Raw genomic sequence first — 27722 nt, forward strand, 5'->3', positions numbered from 1 at the left:
TCTCAGCAAAGTAGTTAAAAAGAACCAAACCCCTTAAGTTTTGGGGAAAATTGCAGTTTTAATATAGTTTTATTTGTAATGGGAGTGTTGGTAGTTTTTAAAAAAATACAACAGATCTTAATCTTATAGTAATGTGCATTCAGTAAAGATTGATCATTTAAAATGTGTTTTGGCTCTCTTAAAAGTATTTTTTCCTGAAAACATATTTATTTGCATTGTTTAACTCTTAACCTTTTTTAATCCTTAGATTTTGAAATATGAAGCTTTTGTCTATAATTTTTAAAGTTGTACAGAGAAAAGAAATAATTGAACAATTTTAAATACAAATTTTAATTGAAAATCATTTATATATTGAACTCTTGAATGTGTCTGATAGTCACTGTTTTATGATGATATTTATAACTGTTAAAGCATACTTAACAGGTCCTTTGAATGTGATGTAGGTAAATGTAATATTTACTTTCTACATCATGGACATGTTGCTATTTCTGCAGTCATTTGACTACATGATTAATAGAGGAATTTGGGGAGAATATTGCAAATGTGACTTCAAGGGTAGTTTATTTCAAGTAGGTATTTAAGAAATGATGAACTTAGAACTTGAACTTTGTGTACCTATTTCTGCAGAGCTTCAAGTTAAATCAGCTGCAAAATTCATTAGGGAAAAATAAACTGGGTTACCCATGTCCCAATGGTACGAAGAAATAGAACAGCTCTCTTTTATGTACCATCCCTAAGCATGAAGTCAAGGAGATTATTTTACTTATGATTTAATTTAAAAGGACTTATTTGCAAAATATATTTATATGACAGTTTGATATGCTTTATTTTTCTGCAGGACCCAGTTACTGGAATTGTCAACTCTGCAAATTTATGTACACATTTCTCTTCCACTATGAGTAGACTAATTGTATCACACATTTGTCTGGCTTTCTGTAGCCTTCTACTTCTCAACTTTGCCACACAATGTCTGGCTTTCCCCAAAATGACAAGAAGGGAGACAGCACCTGTTCATGAAGACAAAGGGCAGTCTGAAAGGATGGACACAGATGACCTAGGCTTCATTACTTCAAAGTGTACTTCCCAGCTAGTGGTCTCCGAAGATCCGGTGATAGACTTAGTGGGACCATCAACGATATCAAATAAAGTATTCCCTGTTAACAAAGAAACCCATCCTATAGGAGCTGGGCTTATGCAGCCTGAGAACCCTGGCATTTACACTGGGACTGAGACAGAGGTGCCAGCAGGGGAAAGAGTGTTTGGTTCCAGCCAACCAGAGAGAATGTTTCCTGAAAGCCGACTTGCCAAGGTCATGGTAACTGACCCTATCACTGCAACTGCTTCTCCAAATCCTGATGAGAAGGAGGAACGCCTCAGTAGTACCATCATTCAGCCTGTGGTAGAAGGAACCACAGAGGCAACACAAGGTTTTCTGAATGTGGGTTATCAGTTGTTTGCAACTGAAAGTCAGGAAGGAGTTACTCTGGGACATTCACCTTCATCCTATGTGAATACTAAAGAAATGTTAACCACCAATCCTGAGAGGACTGAGAAATTCGAAGCAGACACGGAGCATAGGACAGCTTCTTTTCCTGGTGCTGAGCCCACAGCAGGCATCAAGCCTGGAAGCCTCATGCCAGAAGGGGAGGCGCCTTGGCAGATGACAGCTGATCATGCACAGGCTACTGCTGCCAGGCACTGGCTCACAAGCTCTGAGCACACCCTGAGTGTTGGGCCAGAAGCTGGCAGCCTGCTGGGAGCCTCAGAAGTAACAGTGAGTGTCAGCACAGCTGTTCCAGCTGCCTCTATTGTAAGCGATGAGTGGGATGACACCAAATTAGAGAGTGTAAGCCAGATAAAGACCCCAAATCTTGGAGATAATGCAGAGTCTCAGGTGAGAATGGAAACGTCTCAGATAGCCCAAGTAACTGATAACAGTATGGAAAGAATGGAAGGGGTCAAACCTTTGACAGAGGCTGCAGATGTGGCTCTGGGGTTGCCTGTTGGGGAAACACTCACACGGACAGCCCTGCTAATAGCACAAGGGGGTGAGAGATCATCTGCTTTCACCCATCAATATTCCTTCACTCCCACAAGTACTATGGAAAATACAAAAGTCTCTGTTGCAAACCTATTCCAAAACACTGCAGACTTCATGGAATCCACCAAAGAAAACAAGGCCATCTTTTTCTTAGAGACCACTGTTTCCATATCAGAATATGAGTCTGAGGCATATCAACCATTGGGAAATGCATCCAAAGGTAAGAGAAAGAAAGAAAAGAAAAAGCCTTAATTTGGAATGCTTTAATTTGATCTTATTACTGTTTTAAATTGAGATATAATTCACATAGAACATTGTATTAATTACCTTAAAAATTAGTTTTAGGTCTTGTCTTATGTTTTAAAGAGACAGTTTAGAGGTAAATTATCTAAGTCTTAATGAAAAGAAAACAAATAAAGGATATATGTTATATACAAATTACACCCAAATGTAACACCTGCCTATAGCCCAGTGGTATTCAACTGGGAACCGTTTGCAGCCATCACCCCATGTTTTGGCAGTGTTTGGAGACGTTTTTTGTAGTCACAATAGAGGGATCCTACTGGCATCTAGTGGGCTGAGGCCAAGGTACTGTTAAACAGCTTATAATTCATAGGACACCCCTCCCACAACAAAGATTTATCAAAATGTCAGGACCACTGAGAAATACTGATATAGGCTGATATTTTTTGAACATCTTATGAAAATGTATAAATATACAGAAGGTGTGAAAGAATTAGCTGTATGCTTAAATGGCATAATAAACAATGTAGGTTTCTTATTTACATTATTGTAAAAATTACTCACATCCCTGATATTTCTTACCAAAAAGCTTTTGGTAAATATTTATCTCACAGTATTAGCCATATGAGTTCTTTGACTTTGTTTTCTAAAAGAAATACATCTAGAAAGAAAGGGGGAAAAAAGGCCTCAAAACTGATAGATCTCCCCTCTGCTGGCTTGATTCTTCATTTTCTACTTCCTCTTGGCCTTTACATCTGTGAATGTTATGAGCTGGCAAGTCTTACATTTGTTGCTAATGGATAATTTTTCTCTTCTATTATGTGCAGTTGGTCAGATAACAGCATGAGGAAGGGGAGACATAGTGTAGTGTACCTATGCTCACTCCAAAATATTTTGGAATATGCACAGCTTGTTACTTCAGCTAAGCAGCCTAATTCATAAAAAATAGCAAATTGGTAATGTGTTTTATAAAGTGTTACACTGAATTAAAATGATAAAAGGTTGAATTTTACATGTCCAATTCATTTGTTAAAGACTTTATGCCAGGTCTTTCAGCCTGTAAGCTTTCAGTACTGTAAGCTTTCAGAGAAGCCTCTAGGAAATGTTAAGTAGGTTGTTACATTTCATAAAGAAAGTTGGATCCATGAAAGTACTAGATATGACTGAACAAGAAGTTTACTTCAGTTCTTCATAACACTTTCAGATATTCCTAGAGCATTAGGTCATAAAGTTCCAGGTTATTCATTGTACAATTGAATCCATCATCCTCATGTATTAGACTTACACTAACTTCTGTTAATACAGCCTCAAAAGTAAAATGATTTAGAGAATTGTATGAACATTATCGTGATTACTGAGTATGCTCTTTACTTAGTCATAACTCTCTCATGTAAATGCAATCTTTTAACAGGAAACTTCTTTTTATTCCCAGCACATAGCATAATATCTGGCACATACTAGGTGCTGAATAAATACTAGTTCAGTAGATGAGTAAATGAAAGTATAGAGTACCATTCAGACTGGAATTATCCAATTTGACTGTTTGTGTTATCCAAATTGATGAAAATGTTCTATATGTTCTTTGTCTAGAGAACAGCAGTCAAGTAATTCCTTTCACTTCAATTTTTTTGTCCCATTGAGTTAAAAAGAATATGAAAAATTGAGAATATTGACAACAGTTGTTAGGGAATGGCCAAAAAACTTTCTTACCCATTTTCTGGTGATTATAGGTATTTCCAAGAAGTAAACAACTCAGATGCCAATCATTTAAGGGCCCAGGGACCACTTCAGGACATTATGTTCTTCAGAATATGCAATTATTTCTTGGTGTTTTGGGTATTATGAGTAGTTGAATATCCTGAGATTATAGTCAGTTCTCTGATTCAGCTTGTTCTTCAGATGGCCCAGTTGAATATCTGGTTTTAAAAATAATGTATAATAATGATTATGTTATCTTTTTTTCTCTACAGGAAGTAGAAAGAGTGAGAGATGTGGAGAAATCTTGAATGTTGTTTTTAAAATTCCCATTATGGCTTCCAGTTCTCCCTCTTCTTTCCCTAATAGCGGTCACTGATTCAAAGTACTGTGCCATTTTGCTATTTCTTGCTATTTCATGAAACTGTGATCATAGACTGTACATTTATTTTTATATATTTTTTCTCAAAATAGTCATTATGCTTGCAAAAATGAAGGCAACATGGAGAATACGCACTACTTAAAATGATAAAACTGTATTCGTTATCTGTTTATGGCAAACAGAGTGTTGTCCTGGGTGTTGGAAGTACAAAAAGGGCAGTGAATCCTTGCTCTCAAGAGATTAATAGTCCTATTAGAGAAAGAAAAAACTTAAATAAATGATACAAAGAGCAAATATGAGCAAATGAAAGAACCTTACTCTAACTCACATTGTCCTATATCCATCAAATGTAAAAATCTCTTCAATTTAAAAGAAAAAATAGTCCAAACTGAACGGGAATCAAGAAAAGGAACTGCTTATGCTGAAAAATGTACAAATGCTATTTTAAAGCAAATATATTGTTTCCAAGGAAAAATATACTTAAGTAATAGGAACTACCATAATTTCATTAACAAAAATTTTGAGAAACATTTTCAGCTCTCCCTAGAATGTTATTTTTCACTGTATGTTTTACTGGGATTGCTAATATACTATGTATCTAGAAGTAGTATTTTAAAAAAGAGAGATAATAGGGTCTTCTAGAGATTAAGTTTTAGTAGTGGCTTAGTATTTGAAATTCCTAGCTTAGCCTCTCCCTAAGAAAGAGACAATATTAACCCTTATAAATAGGCTTTAATAATGTATTTGAGAAGCTTATAATGCTGTCAAAAAAGTGGACCTGTGATAGATACATTATACCCCACAGGTTTATTTCATTCTCTTTTATGATCTAAACACAAATACACATCTACAGAGGCCACTCCAAGTTGTTTGTTGGGCAAGAGGCAGGATTTCCTTCTTTCTCATGGTTAGATAATATTCCATTTATATATATACCACATCTTCATCTATTCATCCATTGATGGATGTAGTCAGCACAGTTAAAAACACTAATTATGTAACCTTAGGCAGATTCCTTAGTTTCTTTCAACCTAAGAACCTTGTTAGTAAAATGAGCTAATAATACAAAATACATTTATAAAGAACCTTGTTTGTAAAATGAGGTAATAATAGCTGATATTTATTGAATACTTACCAAGTACTGGGTATATGAGAAGTGTTTTACATGTGTTACCTAATTTAATCTTTATAACAACCTCTACGAGATAGATATTGTTATTATTTCCATTTTACAGCTGAGGAAAATGAAGGCCCAGTGATGTTAAGTTGTTTGTTCAAGGTCACACAGCTAGTTGGGGTCTTCCTCAGAATTCAGACCCAGGCATATGGGTTCTGCATTCTTGACCACTATGATATATGACTTCCATGGAATGATACTAGTACCTTCCTCCCCTTAGGATAAAAGACAATACCCACCATGCACTTAGCAGGATATAATAGAAACTCAGTAACATTAGTAATTGTAATTATTGTTTCTTTAATTCAAAAGATAATCCCTTTCCCTTCAGAAACGCATAATAGTATATACAAATGCTTCTGGGAACTTTTGAGTGTAAATTAGTTCCGTAGATTTTGTTTGTTAACAAACTGACATGTTGATCATAAAAGGGAGCTCAGCTGTTGATCTTCCTATTTTGTTTTGAATTTTGTGTTTTTATGTTGACTTCTTTATCTCTGTCTTAGTTTGCCTCACTGCCCCGGAAAGCAGCAACACTGAAAACATGTATTTACTGGCACTTTGTTTCTGAGCAATCCCTTTGCCCATTCTCTGAAATAGCTATCTGCCTTTTTTTTTTTCAATTTATTAATTATATAGTGACTTTAGGGTATAGGCATTTGGTCTGTTTCAAAATATTGCTTCCCCCCTTTTAAGACATCATCACTCAAGAGATGACAACGGCTGTTGATGAAGCAGAAACCACTTTATCACTGGTGACACAAGAGCAGCGGGTTTCTACTCTCAAAGTTACCGGAGAAAATGGCAAGACTGAGGAAGGGCAAGAGCCTCGTTCTGCCACATCTGATGTTCCTAGTGTTACTCAGCTGTTGAGAAGATGGGAGCCTCTGGCCACTACCGTTTCCATTACAGCTGTACCTCCGTCTTCCTCAGTGACCCCTGCTGTGCAAGGTCTGTGAGTGGAGGAATTGGATCGGTGTTTCGGGGGTTGATCTTTTCTGAGTTGATGAGGAATAGAATGTGTTAGGCAGCTGGTTCTGTCACTAGGGTACACACACACCTTACTTGGAGAGTAAAAAGGATAGGTAGGTGAACTCTCTTGTTTGGAGAGAGATGGTGCAGCCTAAAGGGACAAGGGCTGAGTTCTCAAGTGAAATCTGGTGGCTCACAACTGGGCCCCTGAAGGCCATACCTCCTGAGAACTCTCTCCTAGTTTGACTTCTCTGGCTGCTAGGAGCCAGGAGGTGAGGTGCAAACAGCAAGCACCTGGGTCTGAATCCTGCCTTTGGCCATCACTAAGGCTGCAGGCTCAGTCAAGTCAAGTTTTTGAGCATTTTTAAGCCTTGGCTTGTTCATCTCTAAATAATGCCTGTCTGTCTTATAGGTAATTTTAAGGGTTTGAAATAATGTATACAAAGTGCTTTCTATACAGGAGGCCCTCAAATGCTCTGATATCTGAAGGACAATGAAGTTTTCAAATTTGGGTGATCATCAGAATCACCTGGGAATTACAAAGATTATTATTATAATTTATTGTTTTTGAATTTCATCTCTCTATTGCATCATTGGTGTAAGTAAAGCCTACTTTTATTAATTAACTGAGTTATTTTTAACAAAGTAATCAATACCTAATCCTGCCCTGCCTCAGAAAGAACTCTGGGGCCTTGTCAATAACCTGCATGTAATCCTATGACCCTTCCCTTCTCAATCTCTTCCTCCTCTGTTAACTGTCATCTTGAATTTTGTGCTCATTATTTCCTTGACTTCCTTTTAGTTTTATTGCATCTATATTTAATCCTAAAATTATACCTTTAAAAATTTTAGTTGCTTTTAACTTTATAAAAGCAATTTTGCCTGTAGATAGCCTTTTTGGGACTTACTTGTTTTAATATTCTACAGCTAAGATTCACTTATTGTGGTTCTTTTGTTTTGACTGCTTATAATACTCCAATTTTGAAAATATATCACAGTTTACTCATCCAGTCTTCATCCAGTCTCTCCTAGTGACTTGTATTTGGGTCATTCCCAGGGTTGTCTATTGTGAACATTGCTGCCATGAATATTGTACATATTCCCCATTGGGTGTGTGTAGGAATTTCTTTTATGTATATACCTAGGAACTGAATTGCTGGGCCATAGTGTATATGAATGTTTGGCTTTAGCAGGCAATGCTGAACTGTTTTCTAAAGTGGTTGCACCAATTTAAGCTGCCAACAGCAATGTATGTGAGAGTCTGTGGATCCATATCCTGGGAGTTTTAAAAAATAGTTTCTCAGGCTTCGCCACCAAGGAGGTTCTGATTCAGTAAGTTGGGGTGTCTGGGAAGCATGAAAATTGACATTTAAAAAATTACTTCAAGTGATTCTGATGATCAATCAAGCCTACAAAATTCTACTAATCTAGAGTTTTTAGATTTTGAAATACCTGGGGCTAAATTTAGGTGCTTTGAAATTGAGCCTATTTCAGGCACAGATCTAGACTCTTACTCTGGCTTGATTTTTAAAAGCAGTCTTTGATATATGTTTTAATAAATTTTATTCAGTTTTCTACCTTTGGTAATAAATTGTATGAAGTCCTTCAAAATCCATAATATTGTCAATAGAATAAATGGGAGATTGAAATTTAAACAAAAAGTTCTGGTTTGAGAAAATATATTGTCACAAAAATAAAGTGTTGGCCATGGGGTGGTTGGATTGATGCAGTATGGGAAGAGGGAGCTGGTCTAAGTGCCAGACTTACTCTGTGTAAGATACTGGTTTCACTGTGTTGTTTATTGAAACAAGTATAACATTGTATATCAATGATACTTCAAAAATAACCAAACTTGTGCATAATAAAAAAAAGATATGGTTTCATTAATCAATTTTTATTGGAATACAGATGTACAATATTATATTGATTTCGGATGTACAATACAGTGACTTGATAATTATATGCATTACTAAATGCTTGCCACAGTAAGTGTAGTAACCTCTGTTACTATACTAAGATATTTCAATATTTTTGGTTATATTCTCTATGTTGAACTTCCACTCCTATGACTAATTTATTTTATCATTTGAAGTTTTTACCTCTTTGTTCTCTTCACCTATTTCACCTATCTGCTCACCCCACTCCCTATGATAACCAATAGTCTGTTGTTAGTATTTATGGGTCTATTTTTTTTTAATTTTGTTTTTAGATTCCACATATAAGTGAATTCATATAGTATTGTCTTCCTCTATGTGACTTATTTTGCTTAGCATGTTACCCTCTAGGTCCATCCACCTTGTCACAAATGGCAATATCCTAATTTTTTATGTCTGAGTAATATTCCATTGTGTATATGTACGACATCTTCTTTATCCATTTGTCTATTGATGGACACTGGTAGCTTCCATATTTTGGCTATTGTAAAAAATGCTGCAGTGAATGTAGGGGTGCGTATATCTTTTTGAATTATTGATTTTGTTTTCTTTGGGTAAATTCCCAGAAGTGGAATTGCTGGGTCATATGGTATTTCTATTTTTAATTTTTTGAGGAGCTTCTATATTGTTTTCCACAGTGGCTTCAGAATTTTCACAGACATCCCCAACTGACATTTCCACCAACAGTATAGGAAGGTTCCCTTTTCTCCACATCCTCACCAACACTTGGTATTTCTTGTCTTTTAGATAGTAGCTATTATGACTGATGAGAGGTGATACCTCATTGTGGTTTTGATTTATATTTTCCTGATGATTGGTGATGTAGAGCATATTTTAATGTGCCTGTTGGCCATCTGTATGTCTTCTTTGGAAAAATGTCTATTCAGGTCGTCTGCCCAGTTTTTAATTGGGCTTGTCATAAACAGCCGCATAATAATTTTTTTTTATGGATATGCCTTCTTAGGCAAGGGAAACAAAAGCAAAAGTAAAAAAGTGGGATGACTTCAAACTAAAAAGCTTCTGCACAGCAAAGGAAACCATTAACAAAACAAAAAGATAGACCTACTGTATGGGAGAATATATTTGCAAATTATATTACTGATAAGGGCTTAATATTATAAAGAATTCATACAACTCAACACCAAAAAACCAAAAAACACAAATAAAAATGGGCAGAGGACCTGAATAGTCATTTATCATTTCTTGCTTAAAAAATAAAAGCACACATATACATTTCTCATAACGATCATCTTTGGGCCAAGTCCTGTCTCTTGTGTTTGGCAGACCTAAGGGACACAGTCACAGGGCCAAAGGAGGAGCTGTTCACACCAGTTTTGGGCTCTCCAGTGACACCCCCTGGACTAGTGGAGGAGGCACTCGGCATTTCCCCAGATCTTCCTGATTCTGAGGCATCCTCTGAGAGGAGACTTGTTGTTTCATCCATCAGCTATGGCCTGGACCAACTTGAATCTGAAGGTATCCGTGCCTAAGGGAATCATTTTTAGAACTGTTGAATGAGTTGCTGAGCAAATGTTTTCCAGAAAGATAAGGAGAAATGTATTTAATCTGCCATGTAGATCAGGGGTCAGTAAACTATAGACTGGCCGAATCTGGCCTGCCATCTGTTTTTGTATGGCCTACAAGCCAAGAATGATTTGTACATTTTTAAGTGTTGAAAAAAATCAAAAGAAGACTAATATTGGTGACATGTAAAAGGCATATAAATTCAAATTTCAGTGTTTCTGATTAGAACTGTATTGGAACACAGCCACATTTGTTTGTTTGCATATTGTCTGTCACAACTTGTGTCAGCATAGCAGAGTTGAGGAGTTGTGACAGAGATGGACTAACTGCCCACAAAGTGTGAAATATTTATGATACGGCTCTTTACCGGAAAAGCTGGTCAACCCCTGGTCTAGATCAGTAGTTCTCAATTACAGCTGAACGTGAGCATTGCCTTGGGGAGCTTTAAAAAAAATCCTAATGCCTGAGTACTTCGTCCAGTGATTCTGACTCAGTTGGTATGGGATGGGATCTGATCCCACTAACATTTTTTAATTGAAGTATAGTTGATATAAAATATTAGTTTCAGGCATACAATTAGTGATTTGACAATTATATACATTATGAAATGCTTGCCATGATAGGTGTAGTTAATATCTGTCACCATACAAAGTTAGTACAATATTATTGACTCCATTTGCTATGTTGTACTTTTTGTCCTTTTGACTTATTTATTTTGTAATTGGAAGTTTGTACCTCTTTATCCTCATTACTTATTTTGACTATCCTTCACCACTCCACTCCCCTTTGGCAAAAACCAGTTTGTTCTCTGTATTTATGAGTCTATTTCTGTTTGGCGTCAACATGTTTAAAGAATGCTTTAGGTTTTCATTGTGCAGGCTGGATTAAGAATACTGGTTTAAATGGAAAACTTGAGTTTACCCACCAGATTTTCTTGGATGGAAGTTTTAACGTGAATTGTATTGTCATAATACAATTTGCTTGACAATGCTGGGTTATTCTCTCTTATTAATATGGGTTAGGATGCTCCATTATTTGGAGATGGGCAATCCCCTCACCTGTTAAGACTGAAACATTCATACCAAATTAGTTTCCAATATATTGGTTCTGAGCACAAAAAAGATGCTTGGAGCATAGCTGCACATCCACAAACAAGAAGACTAGAACTAAGATGAAAAGTCATTTAATTTATTCTGGCTGGATATGCAAAATGTCCAGGGATTTGTAATGCAGGGTTTCTTAAACTAATCTGTAAGACATATCAGCTTTTGGGCACTTATTTAGTCAAGCATTTGATTCAGCAAATACATAGGATGTGCTGTTACTGTGTATTTCATCTACTCTACAGCAGGAAAGGTGGCTCAGCCAGGTTTGCAGCAAACTCCATTGCAGACGTTCAGGGTAACACTGGTAGCTTTCTGACAGAGAAACGTAACGTATTAAGAGTAGCGTAAAGAATTCCATAGTAGAATGCTGGTTTAAGAAGTAGATCAAAGTGAACTCAGAGGCTAACAGCTCTTGCGCTCGACATTAAGATATAAACCACAAAAGATATCACTTTGAGTTTACTCTCATATTAGCTGCCTGCTCTCCTTGATACCATCTGGAAAAAGCAGGTTTCCCCCAGTTAACCTGAGTTAGAGATGAGAACTTTACCAAGCAGGGCTCATTAATCAGAAAAAAAAAAAGATATTTGTGAGTAATCCATACTTGTGAATAATTCTATAAATTTAGTACATGATAGCAGTTGTATTGAAATATGTGAGAATTTTCCTAACTTGCCTAAGATGTCCTGGAGTTTTAGTTCTTTTCTTCTACACAATTCAATTCTAGCTTCATTTTGAGAAGATATTTTGAGAAGTTTTTGATCCAAATTATGATCCTCATCAGGGTTTATGAAAGACATTTTCAGTTTAAAAATATTCTTTCTGCTTCTTTGTTGAACTTAAGACAGGGTATTGAATAAACATACTTTTTCTCCTAAATACCAGGGAGTACAACTTATGTTTCATTAGTATACATTAATAATGTCACAATTAGTTTTACACTGGTGAATCTAATCCTCTGAAAGCTGAAGTGACTGTACATATTTAAACCAAGAAACCTAGAAGATTCCTGAATGTATTGAATGCCTCCTTTTCAATGCATGTTTTTCCACCTTGCCCAGGAATGTAAGCCCAGCTTGAGGCTTTGACTGGGTGAAGCATTTTAATTCTACCATAGATTATAACCAGAGGAAGGTAATTTATTTTAAAATATGATGCCTACAACAGTAGGTTGCACTATGTCAGATTGTCTGCCTTTCAAGTTTTAATCTCTGTGATGTGTTGACAAATGACATAGAATTCTCCAGTTTAAGATCTTTGTTTATTTAATTATACTGTTAAACTCTTTATGTGTTATTTTACGGTCCAGGAGTACTTCTCCACACAAGGAGATGTTTTTTCTCAGTGTACAAGAGACCTGCCCTTAGTAGACACCAGACACCCAAGGAGCAAGAATTGTTCTGGAAATTTCTGAATGCTTAATCTTTAAGGGATAGCTAATGGCCCAAATGAGCCTAAACATTGTATTTACTTGGCACCCTGTCTTCTTGTGTCCTCCTTTATGTCTCTACAACATAATGACTAAGGGCGTACGTTAGTTTTCTACCTTAACAAAGTCCCCAAACCAAGTGGCTTAAGAAACCAGGAATTTGTTTTCTTGCAGTTTTGGAAACTGCAAGTCTGAAATCCAGTTGTAGGTAGGGCCATGCTTCCTCCAGAGCCTCTAGGAGAGGGTTGCTCAGGTGTCTTCCAGTTTCTGACGGCCTTAGGCATCCCTTGGTTTGTGGCAGTGTGACTGAGATCTCTGCCTCTGCCTTCACGGGGCTGCCTTTCCTCTGTGTGCCTCTGTGCCCAGATTGCCCTCGGCTTGTAAGGACACCAGCCGTGGAATCAGGACTCACCCCAATGACTTCATCTTAATTGATTCCATCTGCCAATACCCTATTTCCAAATAAAGTCATGTTCTCAGGTACTGTGGGTTCGGACTTGAACATATTTTCGGGGGGACACAAGTCAACACATAACAGGGGTCTTCTGAGGAATTTGCCAGCTGGCTCTGAAGATGGACATGTTCTTTCTCTGGAACACCCAGTTGAGAGATGTACATTGGTGGAGTGAGAGAAGTTCTGGTGTGTTCTGCATTTCTCAATCACTGAAGGAAACATGTCTTTATTTGTGTATATCATCTTGTGCCTATTTCATTTCAGGGAGTCTTTTACCTTGTCAGAAAATATGCAGTTTGATTTTTGAAGGGATAATGGTTTATCCCTTTGCCTGATATACTTTATTTTTCTGTTTTTTTTTTTAAGGGAATTACTGTTTTCAGTATGAAAAAAATGCATTGCACTTATCACAGGCGTAACTCTACTAGAGCTATATTCAGCATCTTTGAAATATAAACATGACAAAAATGCTGTAATTTTTTATTCAAAATAGGATAATGGCAAATCACATATATATAATTATGTAAACTAAATTTTGGGCATGAGCTGTGTATAGGTTTATATCCTTTTTTTTGTTGTTGAATATTAGTGTCCTTCTCTGCTCCAAAGTGGCAACTTAAATTTTCTGATTACCTATGAGAACTTACTTGGAATTTTTCATTTGGGTTAACTGTCTTAAAAAATTTTAATACTAATATCAAATAGAATAGGACTTGTAATATTTCTTACTTAAAGAAGTTCTGCCTTCCGTGTTTCAGAAATCCAACTGAGGGTATCTATTCTAAATGAATCAAACTTATTTAACCTTTCCTATATTCCCACAGAAGATGGAAATGCATGTGTGCTGTAAAATTGTAACAGTAAGTGTGTAGAGTGGAAGGCCAATGCTTTAACAATTAAATATTCGGAAAAAAAGTCTGTTGTGAGTCTACTTGTACCAGGAACTAGGTTTCTAGGTATATGTAGGAGACAATACAAAAACAGAGTTTTTCAGGTCTTGTGATTAAGGCTTTGGTAAACATCCTTCCTTACACTCCCAGTATGTCCTCCCTTAATACTTGGAAGTCAGTATCTGGGACTTGGAGAAATCACTTGGTGCTTTCCATGGTGCTGATCAAACGGACTTGGGAGCACCCTGAATTTTGCTGTATTATCCCAAGATGACTGAGCTCTTATTGCTCTTCTTCAAGAGAAGAAGGGATACTAGTGTTTCTGAGCTGGAGAAGGCAAATATTCCTCTTTCTGGTCCTATCTCATATCTTTCTGTAGGCATAATAGACTTATGGTGGTATAATCCAGTGCCATTATCTCAGATAATACCCATTTCATCATCTGTTTCAAAAGGCCCATTTATTGCAGACTTTATGAAACAAACTCATAGTAGTTGATTTGCTGGAAAATTAATTATCTTTTTTTTTCATTTCTGTTATATGAAATATGTTACTTATTTAACATATAAAGATACTTTTAATTCTTAGTGTCTAACAGAAAAGACATATGTAACTTTTTAAAATATCTTGATTTTTAGAAAATAAGACCATATGTATTATTTAACTTCAGTTTTTTTTTTCTTTTCTGACAGTCTCTTCCCTGTTTTTCAAAGGCCATTTTGGCTGTCCTTATACTGAAGTTTTAAAAGATTGCATTTTTGACATCTTTTCTGTCAGGCAGCACACATGGGGCAGAAAGTTCTCATTATTCTGTCATTTGTTGTATAATCTCAGTGACATACATTTTCCTGCTCTTTTGAATGTGTTTGTGTGTGTGTGTGTCAGGGGGAAAGATACATGCATATTTAATTTCATGGATGTTTTCCACAGTCCTCTGAGAGCATTTCCAATATATGTTTGCAGCACCTCTTAATTTCCTCAGCTGAAGAGATGGTGGTGTTATCTTTCCTTTCTTATCTGGAATTCTTTGTCTGTGTGTGTCCTAGGATTCACTCTTCTGATAACATAGGAATTTCAGGAAAAGGTCATGTTTGAAGATTATACCTTCATACAAATGACTGAATGATATTTTTGGCATCATAGTTGGTGATCTCGTAGTTAGTGCTGAACTCAAGATACTTGGCTTCTTTCTCCTGCTGTCCAGATGAATTGGGAAATGCATCCTTTAAGTGGCATTATGGAAGTCTCTGTGATATTTTTCTTTAATGGCTCTGTTGAGGATACTTAAGAGCTCATGTAATTTTTATGAGAGAAGTGTTTGCTCTTCACCTGCATGCTTATTCACAAAATCAATATATTTTTGGTTTTCCTAGTAGGCACTGCTTTTCAGAGTATTTTCTAATTATTTTATCAATTTTCATGTAATTTTTCAACTCAGAAGGCAGCAAATATGGATAAATGAGAGAGAGTATTCAAAATGTTGTCTCAAGGCCATATTTAAGAAGCCAAGTTTATGATTTACCTTTGAGTGCTTCCATGTGGAATGTATTATTAATGGTCAAGTAAAGCCTGGTAAATTTGAACTGTCCACTGCCACTTGTGACATGGTAGTATGAGGTGAAGGCTGTTCACTCTAATAATGTTAAGAATGGGCACTAGTTTTGACCTTTGTTCTTAGAAATGCTTTAGATTTAACTTTGCCTCAGTAACAGAGCCACTTAAATGATATACAAGTTGGGAAGATGAAGGAAAGAGTATTCAATGGAATATGCCCTTTGTTTGATTTTAGTAGGGAATTAAATTCTGGATTCCTCCCCATCAATGTCAGATGCCTGTTCTGGCAAAACTGATGGGCATTTAATTAAAAAAATACTTTTATGACTCTACTAAAGTGAATACATGAAGCATCTAATACTATTGCCAAATATGTAGGGAAGGATGAGCATTTTCTCCCCTTATTTTCATTTTTGCATCATTTTCAAGTATATTATAGAAATACTACATTTTCAAGTATATGACAGATTATGAAACCCAGAATTGCTGGTGATTTCAGTTATCATTTACCTCTTCTGGTAAGTCACTTCATTGTCCTGTTCTGAAATCATACTTTTTCTGGCATTTATGGTAGATGCCTGTTCTTAAGTACCTATGGACTTGATAGGGCAGTGCAATAAATTACTTAACACTCAGGATAGTCATCACATTTGCTACTTACATTCACATAGCCAGTGGTATTTAAAAAATATTTGAAATCAATATTATGATATATTACCATAAAGCTTCACTTACAAAGTCTTCTGTTGAAGAAAAGTAACTGACATTCACTTTAAGCTTTCTGGTGTGCTTTCCTATCATTTATTGGTATAATCACAATGAAATAAATATTGTTCTAGAGTTGATTCTCCCCACCTTTTTAATTTTTTTGCACCGTTGTTGCCCAGCACCAGAAAGCCAGCACTGCTTATTGAATTCACCCTTAGACATTCATGAAATTTTACATACTGGCTCATGATGACAAAGGGATTTAGCTTTGTATATGTTCAGTTGTGCTCATTTATGTGTACATTTAACATTTATGGTGATTTAGACAGTAAAAAGAAGAAATGGGAGTAGATTTTGCATAAATTTTAGTAGAAGAGTTAAGATAGATAAATAAATAACAAAAATGCAAGTAGAGAGTGGGAAATTATTATCAAACAATTACAAAAAAAGAGCTCAGACTTTGGAGTGAGACCTTAGCCACTGCTTAGAGAAATAATGAATTAATATTTATGCTCACAAGATCTGTGTGTATGTGTGTGGGGTGTTCATGTGTACAGATTTGTATACATATATACACTCATCATTCTATTGATACTTATAAAAAAAATAAATGGCAGCAAACCTGAAAATACGGAAAGCATTCTGAAGGATGATGAATAGATATCACACATACCACATTAAGCAATCCATTATTTTATAGACATGTAATCAAGCATGTTTTTCTAATTTAGCTTATTGGTTAGGTGCATTATTTCTTAAGGACAGTTTTTAATAACAGAAGAAAATGTTCCTCAGTGTAGAAGAGGCAACCAAGGGCTCAGTCTCAGGCTAATGATAGACTAATAAAGAAACAGTTTATTTATAAGAAACTGCACTAGGTCTCTCTCTTGAGGGGTATGTGCAGAATCCCAGGACAAAGGATTGATTCAAGTGATTCATCTTGGCCCATACTCCGGGGCTGGGAATTCCTATGAGGACTGGGCCAAGCAGGGCTTTCCAGCAGTTATTGAAACAAACATGTAGCTTGCAACCTCATAATGGGCTGTGTAGGTTTCAGAGGCATTTAATGTTTGCAGAAATTTAAAGCATTTTTTAAGGCATGATTTTTCTGTTAGGCTAGACATAATTATCCTTTTACTGGTGTAAACAGAATTTTACTGCATTGAAGTACAGATAATTGCAAACCTTAGCAATATAAAATAATGTGTGGATATTATCAACTTCACTTTATTAGTCTGTATTCATAACCATGAAGTTGTTTTGGCATCAGACTACCTCTTATCATTTAAATGCATACATACCTTCAGAAAAGGTTACAAGAAAAATAAAATGCATCAATTTGAAAGGCATTACAAGATTTTTTAAATGTTCATTTTTAAACTTTATATTTGGAATATTGTATTTGGAAACATTATATTTACTCTGAAATATTTACATTCTTTCTGCTACATATCAGTACCTTTTCTTCTTCAGCTATTCTGCCTTTCTACATTGTTTGATATTACCAGACAAAATATCCTATGGAAATTTCTAACAACAATAAAAAGAATCTCCAAGCTTTCATTATGAGCAGGAGATTCTCCAGGTGGGCAGAGGGCCTGATGCTGCTCCTTCTGGATTTTCTCAAGGTATCTGCTTCACATGCTTTCTAAGAAGTGCTATTTCCTATTAAAACTCTAGCTCAAGTATAGACGAAAACCCTCTCAGTTGTTCACCTGAAATTAGTAGAAATTTAAAAAATACTTGGCTCAAACCTAAAGGAACACAAAGCAAATAAACCAAGAAAATGAAAGAAACGTGATGAGTTAGACTCACAAGGTACAAGTTTTGCCTCGATCTTACCTTGGCTAACAAGCTCCCAGGGCTCCCTGGCCCTGACCCACTCAGTGCTCTGAGAAGGTTTTATATATTCTATACCCAAAGCACTGGGAAAGATTAAAACAGTTTTTCAGGCACCTTTCCAGGCCCTCTGAATTCTCAGCTCCTGTATAGAGCGTAACTTATTTTTTTCCTTCCTGTAATTCCCTTTACAGAGAAGAGCAAAGACCTCAATGTGAGTTTCCTCTAAGGTCCACCACTGAGTAGGGGATGCCCAAACCCACATACATATTGTCTTTTGGGCTTTCCAAGTTGATGGACACAGCTCCAGTCCCTAGACAGTTGATAGCCAGACACCCATCATGACTGACACCATGTACCTCCCAAACTTCAGAGGAAATCCCATCCCTTTAAAAGCACGACATGATTCATGTCTTGGCAATATAACCTTGTTCTCATCATATGAGAAATACACCTGTATGAAAAGAGGGTCATTCTGTCACGTGCTATACCAAATAATACTCAGCACCCTGCTACTCCATAAACAGGGGATGGTCGTTAAAAGAGAACAGGAAGGAGAAATGGACACAGTTCAGTGCAAATTCGTCCTCCTTTATGAAGCCTCTCAGACCTGGCTGCACTGATGAGCAGTATAGACTAGTGAAAATTGGTCTGATTCTGGTCTCAAGTGGGCACCCCTGAGTTTAAGTCTTAGTTCCATTATGAATAAACACTTGGTGATTTTGACCAAATTATTTAATTTCTTTAGACTTCAGTTTTTCCATCTGTGTAAAGCAGGTGTATTGATGTTCCTGACTCTTACTGTGAGAATAGAATGAGATCTTGCATGTAGTAAATATATGCCTGACACGAAGTAAATATGTACACATGTGAACATTTTACATCATTTATCAATTAAAAATAATGTCTCATTTATCATTTCTACTATGTATTAGTTGTTATAATGGAATATTCACATCCTGTCCATGCAAACTGGATCAGGCCAGGTGGATAATGTAAGTAAGCCAAGAGGAAGGTGGCTGAGATGATAGGGAGTGGTGAGTATGATGCTGCAGAGCACACACTCCCTCTGACCAGATGCCCTCTGGTTCTGTTCATGCTGTTGCCAGCAGGAGAGTGTGAGCTCAGTAATGCCAGCTCTCAGAGTTATTCCGATAAGCTGAAAATCCTGATGTTTATGTGGAATATTCTGATTTTTTTCAAGTATTGGAAATCAATTCACATATTTACCTATCCTATTTCATTTTTAGTAGTATATACACACAACATGAATCTGTCTTCCCAGCCATTGACCATGTTTGTATTCTTAACTGAATTCTCCAAACCCCCTGAAATGCAGGGTCTCATCTTTGGGTGCACAATAGGCTGTAGATACCAGGTGTTGCGTAAATGATGATCATCAATAGAGAGCATGGTTTTAGGACCATTATTTTGTTTAATCGATGTGCTTCCTACTTGACTTGCCCTGCTTATTTTTATTCCTGTTTTAATCTAATGCTTATTTTGAGCCTGAAGTGGACCACGTTTTATGTGAACAAGGCAGTGTTTCCCAATTACATTCTGCTGGAAGTCCAGTGTGGATTTGCTTAGATTTCTTGCATCCCATTATGGGGTTGAACAGTACTTTATTAACTTCTTTATGGAATCCATACCAACACTTGCACTCAGGCAGGTAAGGAAACTCAGTGAAGTTAAGTGGTTCTTTAAACCCATATTGGGAAGCCAGAGTGGGAGAAAGGGAAAGATGGAAAGTTGGGAGGAGGGAGAGCCTTCTCCAGAAGTGTTATTGGAGCTAATTTGTACAAAGGTCATTTCCCCCTGTCGGTCATTCCCCCTCCCCTTTGTGACAAAAGCCTGTTGAGAGATTTTCCTTAAAAAGTTATCATGTTCATTTGAAGTATATATATAATGTAATACAAAATTACATTATATTGGAGCCTTATGAAGGCATTACTAGTTATTCTGAAGAGGAAGACAATTAATTAAAGTGCCATTCAGGTTATTTCTGTTCATCCAGCTCATATTAAGGGCTGATTTTGTGCAAGGCAAAAATGCTTGATCCTGGGTGTGGGGCACAAAGAAGAAGACGGCATCTCTGGTTTTAAGAAACTAAATGAACACATGCATGATAAACACATTTCTACCAATTAATATATAAACCACATTTTGGAGTAGTTGAGTCATGTTTTAAAGTTTGAAGGGGAAATCTACTTTTGTACATATTTTTGCAGAATCACTAATCAGCCTAATCAATCTAGGATTTGTCTTTTGAGTGTATATGGATTCTTATATACAATTTTTGTATGTTTGTTTAAAGCAAATATTCCTCTAAGACTACTAAATTACTGAAGAGAAAGGTTTTATTCTGGATGACTCAGAATTTACAGATACCATATTAATAATGCTTTTATATTCCTCTTTATAGCTCCCTTGAGAAATATAATAGTACTGATGTAGTTTCACTCTCCAGAGGAAAATACATGAGAGGTTGTCATCTGAATCCAAAATGAGTTGTTTAATGAACAGGAGTTAGATTCTAAAACTTGTAATTATTGCTCTAAGGCTCTATCTATTAAGATAATTTAATTTGGGACAGGATTTATAGAAGATAGTGGAGAACACCAATTATATGGGATCAAGGCTGAAAAGGGATTATGTGATGGCCAGTAAATGTGAGGTGAGGGTAGTTATGTAGACTGATCTTTTTAGTTTGCTAATCAGATACAGGCGATGACATTATCCAGAGCAGAATCCTCTAATTTAAAGAAAGTAATATTAAATGAAATGAGAAAATATTTAAACATTTATCTGAAACGTGGGTTGAATGCAATATATTTTGCAACTGGTGTTTGAAGTGGACAGATTATCTGGTTTCAAGCTTTTTCATTTTTTCATGTATGTACCTTTTAAATGCTGTTAAGGTTAAGAATTCAGGAAGTTTCTAATTATTATATTTACTATTATAGAGTAAATGGGAATTTGGACTTTAGTAAAAAGTCTTCATGAAATTCATATAGATTAATATAGGAGGTTTTAAAAAGATCATAGTAAGGAGGCATTTAAAAAAGAGCAGAAGAAATTAACAGAAAAATTTAAAGCAAAATATTTCATACACAGTAACATTCAAGATTTTTATCTAATTTTAAAATGCATCCCAGATTACATATACTCTTATGAGTGTTTGAAATTGGAGAACTTGAGAATGGAGTTTGAAAAGCCAGTAAAACCTATTACTGTTTGTTGGATTTAACTTCAAATGTAGATGATATTTCTGTTTTTGGAAAGCATGTTATTTGGATTTCAGCTTCTGATGAAGACTCTGATGGACCCTATCATATGTAAAACTGACTCTATGTCATGTCAAACATACGCTTTAATACATTAATGAGATTGCAGGTAGTCAGAAAAATCTCTAAAGCTTGTACTTTCTAGCTTGATCCAAATGTGAGCTGACACCCAAGGAATGGACTTTAAGGAGTAAGGAAACTGGGAAGGTAAAGGTACTCTAGGACAGATAGTAATATCAGGCATCTACTCTTGGGCGAGTAGCAAGAAGAGGGACCTGCATTGGAATTCCTACATTAAATCTGTGTCATTAAAAGAAGAATAAAGTAGTTCAGGTTTGCATCACAACCTGACTCCCTACAGAAGCAAATGTAAATCCTCTCTGGAAAAAAATCATGTCCAGTTGAGATCCATGGATTTCACACAGATACAATTTATCTGATAATGAGCTTGTAATAAAAGATCAACAAACTAACAAGGAAACACACAGCCATGACTGAGAGTCAGCAGAAAAAGCAAATAATTGATTGGTCTATTCCCTACCAGGACCTTAGATACTAAAGCTATCAGATAAAATATGAAATAATCGTGTATAGAAGGTTGAAAGAAAGAAAAGATGAAATCGCAAAAATGAGCAAGTAACAAAAATGATCCAGATTTTTTTAAAAGACCAAATAAAACATTTAGAAATAAATATATAATTGTTGGAAAAAAACCTTCAATAATTAAATGGTTAAATGATGCAATAAGAGAGAATTAGTGAACTGGAAGATCAATTTGAAGACTTTATAGAGATTGTAGCACAAAGGAGAACAAGTGAGACAGAATAAGAGAAAAGCACAGGAAAAGTGGAACAAATAAAGGGACAATTTCAAATCTATCATTCCTGACAGTAAATATAAGAGTACCAAATAAAAGGTTATCAGTAGGTTGCTTATAGATGTAGTTTATCAGGTTGAAGAAGTTTTCTTCTTTTCCTAGTTTTCTGAAGTTTTGTTTGCTTTTTGGTCAGAGGTGGAGATTGGATTTTGTCAAATGCTTTTCTGAATCTATATTTCTGCACCTTTAAGATAATGATACAGTTTTCCTATTAATATGATGAATTACACTGATAGATTTTTATTTTATTTTATTTTTATTCATTTTATTATCATTAATCTACAATTACATGAAGAACATTATGGTTACTAGATTCCTCCCTTCACAAAGTCCCCCCCAACAAACTCCATTACAGTCACTGTCCATCAGCATAGTAAGATGCTGTAGAATCACTACTTGTCTTCTCTGTGTTTTACATCCCTCCCTATGCCACCCCCCCACATTATACATGCTAATTGTAAGGTCCCCTTTCTTTTTCCCTGCCCTTATCCCTCGCTTCCCACCCCTCCTGCACAGTCCCTTTCCCTTTGGTAACCGTTAGTCCATTCTTGGGTTCTGTGATTCTGCTGCTGTTTTGTTCCTTCATTTTTTTCTTTGTTCTTATACTCCACATATGAGTGAAATCATTTGGTATTTGTCTTTTTCTACTTAGCTTATTTCACTGAACATAATACCCTCTAGGTCCACCCATATTGTTGCAAATTGTAGGATTTGTTTTCTTCTTAAGGCTGAATAATATTCCATTGTGTATATGTACCACATCTCCTTTATCCATTCATCTACTGATGGACACTTAGGTTGCTTCCATTTCTTGGCTATTGTAAATAGTGCTGCGAAAAACATAGGGGTGCATCTGTCTTTTTCAAACTGGGCTGCTGCATTCTTAGGGTAAATTCCTAGAAGTGGAATTCCTGGGTCAAATGGTATTTCTCTTTTGAGCTTTTTGAAGAACCTCCATACTGCTTTCCACAATGGTTGAACTAACTTACATTCCCACCAGCAGTGGAGGAGGGTTCCCCTTTCTCCACAACCTCGCCAACATGTGTTGTTGTTTGTCTTTTGGATGGTGGCAATCCTTACTGGTGTGAGGTGATATCTCATTGTGGTTTTAATTTGCATTTCTCTGATGACAAGCGATATGGAGCATCTTTTCATGTGTCTGTTGGCCATCTGAATTTCTTCTTTGGAGAACTGTCTGTTCAGCTCCTCTGCCCATTTTTTAATTGGATTATTTGCTTTTTGTTTGTTGAGGTGTGTGAGCTCTTTATATATTTTGGATGTCAAGCCTTTATCGGATATGTCATTTATGAATATATTCTCCCATACTGTAGGGTAACTTTTTGTTTTATTGATGATGTCCTTTGCTGTACAGAAGCTTTTCAGCTTGATATAGTCCCACTTGTTCATTTTTGCTTTTGTTTCCCTTGCCAGGAGATATGTTCATGAAGAAGTCACTCATGTTTATGTCCAAGAGATTTTTGCCTGTGTTTTTTTCTAATAGTTTTATGGTTTCATGACTTACATTCAGGTCTTTGATCCATTTCAAATTTCCTTTCGCGTATGGGGTTAGACAGTGATCCAGTTTCATTCTGTTACATGTAGCTGTCCAGTTTTGCCAGCACCATCTGTTGAAGAGACTGTCATTTCCCCATTGTATGTCCATGGCTCCTTTATCATATATTAATTGACCGTATATGTTTGGGTTAATGTTTTGAGTCTCTATTCTGTTCCACTGGTCTGTGGCTCTGTTCTTGTGCCAGTACCAAACTTTCTTGATTACTGTGGCTTTGTAGTAGAGCTTGAAGTTGGGGAGTGAGATCCCCCCAACTTTATTTTTCCTTCTCAGGATTGCTGTGGCTATTTGGGGTCTTTGGTATTTCCATATGAATTTTTTAACTATTTGTTCAAGTTTGTTACAGAATGTTGTTGTAATTTGATAGGGATTGCATCAAATCTGTGTATTGCTTTGCGCAGGATGGCCATTTTGATGATACTAATTCCTCCTAGCCAAGAGCATGGGATGAGTTTCCATTTGTTAGTGTCCTCTTTAAGTTCTCTTAAGAGTGTCTTATAGTTTTCAGGGTATAGGTCTTTCACTTCCTTGGTAAGGTTTATTCCTAAGGATTTTATTCTTTTTGATGCCATTGTGAATGGAATTGTTTTCCTGATTTCTCTTTCTATTGGTTCATTGTTAGTGTATAGGAAAGCCACAGATTTCTGTGTGTTAATTTTGTATCCTGCAACCTTGCTGTATTCTGATATCAGTTCTAGTAGTTTTGGAGTGGAGTCTTTAGGGTTTTTTTTATGTACAATATCATGTCATCTGCAAATAATGACAGTTTAACTTCTTCTTTACCAATCTGGATTCCTTGTATTTCTTTGTTTTGTCTAATTGCTGTGGCTAGGACCTCCACTACTATGTTGAATAACAGTGGGGAGAGTGGGCATCCCTGTCTTGTTCCCAATCTCAGAGGAAAAGCTTTCAGCTTTTAACTGTTCAGTATGATGTTGACTGTGGGTTTTGTCATATATGGCCTTTATTATGTTGAGGTACTGCCCTCTATACCCATTTTGTTGAGAGTTTTTATCATGAATGGATGTTGAATTTTGTCGAATGCTTTTTCAGCATCTATGGAGATGATCATCTGATTTTTGTCCTTTTTGTTTATGTGGTGGATGATGTTGATGGATTTTCGGATGTTGTACCATCCTTGCATCCCTAGGATGAATCCCACTTTGTCATGGTGTATGATCCTTTTGATGTATTTTTGAATTCGGTTTGCTAATATTTTGTTGAGTATTTTTGCAACTATGTTCATCAGGGATATTGGTCTATAGTTTTCTTTTTTGGTGAGGTCTTTGCCTGGTTTTGTTATTAGGGTAATGTTGGCTTCATAGAATGAGTTTGGGAGTATTCCCTCCTCTTCTATATTTTGGAAAACTTTGAGGAGAATGGATATTATATCTTCTCTGTATGTCTGATAAAATTCTGAGGTAAATCCATCTGGCCCAGGTTTTTTTTTTCTTGGGTAGTTGTTTGATTACTGCTGCAATTTCTTTGCTGGTAATTGGTTTGTTTAGATTTTGTGTTTCTTCCTTGGTCAGTCTTGGAAGGTTGTATTTTTCTTAGGAAGTTGTCCATTTCTTCTAGGTTTTCCAACATCTAAGCATATAGGTTTTCGTAGTAGTAGTCTCTAATAATTCTTTGTGTTTCTGTTGGGTCTGTCGTGATGTTTCCTTTCTCGTTTCTGATTCTGTTGATATGAGTTGATTCTCTTTTTCTCTTAATAAGTCTGGCTAGAGGCTTATGTATTTTGTTTATTTTCTCAAAGAACCAGCTCTAGGTTTCATTGATTTTTTTCTATTGTTTTATTCTTCTCAATTTTGTTTATTTCTTCTCTGATCTTTATTATATCCCTCCTTCTGCTGACTTTAGGCCTCATTTGTTCTTCTTTTTTCCAATTTTGATAATTGTGACGTTAGACTATTCATTTGGATTTTTTCTTCCTACTTTAAATATGCCGGGATTGCTATGTACTTTCCTCTTAAGACTGCTTTTGCTGATTCCGACAGAAGTTGGGGCTTTGTGTTGTTGTTGTCATTTATTTCCATATATTGCTGGATCTCCATTTTAATTTGGTCGTCAATCCACTGACTATTTAGGAATGTGTTGTTACACCTCCATGTGTTTGTGGGGCTTTTTGCTTTCTTTGTACAATTTAGTTCTAGTTTTATACCTTTGTGGTCTGAAAAGTTGGTTGGTAGAATTTCAATCTTTTTGAATTTACTGAGGCTCTTTTTGTGGCCTAGTATGTGGTCTATTCTGGAGAGTGTTCCATGTGCACTTGAGAAGAATGTATATCCTGTTGCTTTTGGATGTAGAGTTCTATAGATGTGTATTAGGTCTATTTGTTCTAGTGTGTTGTTCAGTGCCTCTGTGTCCTTACTTATTTTCTACCTGATGAATCTGTCCTTTGGAGTGAATGGTTTGTTGAAGTCTCCTAAAATGAATGCATTGCATTCTATTTCCTCCTTTAGTTCTGTTAGTATTTGTTTCACATATGGTGGTGCTCCTGTGTTGGGTGCATATATATTTATAATGGTTATATCCTCTTGTTGGACCAGCCCTTTATCATTATGTAATGTCCTTCTTTACCTCTTGTTACTTTCTTTGTTTTGAAGTCTATTTTGTCTGATGCTAGTACTGCAACTCCTGCTTTTTTCTCCCTATTGTTTGCATGAAATATATTTTCCATCCCTTGACTTTTAGTCTGTGCATTTCTTTGGGTTTGAGGTGAGTCTCTTGTAAGCAGCATATAGATGGGTCTTGTTTTTTTATGCATTCAGTGACTCTGTGTCTTTTGATTGGTGCATTCAGTCCATTTACATTTAGGGTGATTATCGATAGGTATGTACTTATTGCCATTTCAGGCTTTAGATTTGTGGTTACCAAAGGTTCCAGGTTAATTTCCTTACTATCTAAGAGTCTAACTTAACTCACTTAGTATGCTGTTACAAACACAATCTAAAGGTTCTTTTCTATTTCTCTTCCTTTTTCTTTCTCCTTCATTCTTTATATATTAGGTATCATATTCTGTACTTTTTTTCTATCCCTTGATTGACTTTGGGGATAGTTAATTTAATTTTGCACTTGCTTCATAATTACCTGTTCTACTTTCTTTATTGTGGTTTTATTACCTCTGGTGACAGCTATTCAACCTTAGGAACACTTCCATCTATAGCAGTCCTTCCAAAATAGACTGCAGAGATGGTTTGTGGGAGGTAAATTCTCTCAGCTTTTGCTTATCTGGAAATTGTTTAATCCCTCCTTCAAATTTAAATGATAATCTTGCCGGATAAAGTAATCTTGGTTCCAGGCCCTTCTGCTTCATGGTATTAAATACATCATGCCACTCCCTTCTGGCCTGTAAGGTTTCTGATGAGAAGTCTGATGTTAGCCTGATGGGCTTTCCTTTGTATATGATCTTATTTCTGCCTCTGGCTGCTTTTAACAGTCTGTCCTTATCCTTGATCTTTCCCATTTTAATTACTGTGTGTCTTGGTGTTGTCCTCCTTGGGTCCCTTGTGTTGGGAGATCTGTGGATCTCCGTGGCCTGAAAGACTATGTCCTTCCCCAGATTGGGGGAGTTTTCAGCAACTACCTCCACAAATACACTTTCTATCCCTTTCTCTCTCTCTTCTTCTTCTGGTACCCCTATAATGCAAATATTGTTCCACTTGGATTGGTCACGCAGTTCTCTCAATGTTCTTTCATTTTTAGAGATCCTTTTTTCTCTCTCTGTGCCTCAGCTTCATTGTATTCCTCTTCTCTAGTTTCTATTTCATTTATTGTCTCCTCCACCTGTATCCAACCTGCTTTTAATACCCTCCATCATGCTCTTCAACAATTGTATCTCCTACCTGAATTCATTCCTGAGTTCTTGGATGTCTTTCCATACCTCCATTAGAATGTTGATGATTTTTATTTTGAACTCCCTTTCAGGAAGAGTCACGAGGTCCACATCATTTAAATCTTTCTCGGGAGTTGGATTAATAATTTTACTCTGGACAAGGTTCCTTTGGCGTTTCATGTTTGTATATGGCGCCCTC

At 36.2% G+C, this 27722-nt stretch overlaps 1 protein-coding gene across 7 annotated transcripts in view; it reads left to right on the forward strand.

Moving 5' to 3' along the window:
* ARMH4 (armadillo like helical domain containing 4) overlaps window positions 1–27722 on the forward strand; it is a 155103-nt gene that overhangs the window by 48520 nt on the left and 78861 nt on the right. For all 7 annotated transcript variants that reach the window (XM_036918854.2, XM_036918845.2, XM_036918869.2 and 4 more), the window contains 3 exons: window positions 839–2261; window positions 6235–6489; window positions 9729–9920. In XM_036918854.2, the coding sequence (XP_036774749.2) occupies window positions 839–2261; window positions 6235–6489; window positions 9729–9920 (1870 nt within the window). The remainder of the gene's footprint in view (window positions 1–838; window positions 2262–6234; window positions 6490–9728; window positions 9921–27722) is intronic.

This window comes from Manis pentadactyla, chromosome 11 (assembly GCF_030020395.1).
Source record: "Manis pentadactyla isolate mManPen7 chromosome 11, mManPen7.hap1, whole genome shotgun sequence".
Taxonomy (NCBI): Eukaryota; Metazoa; Chordata; class Mammalia; order Pholidota; family Manidae; genus Manis; species Manis pentadactyla.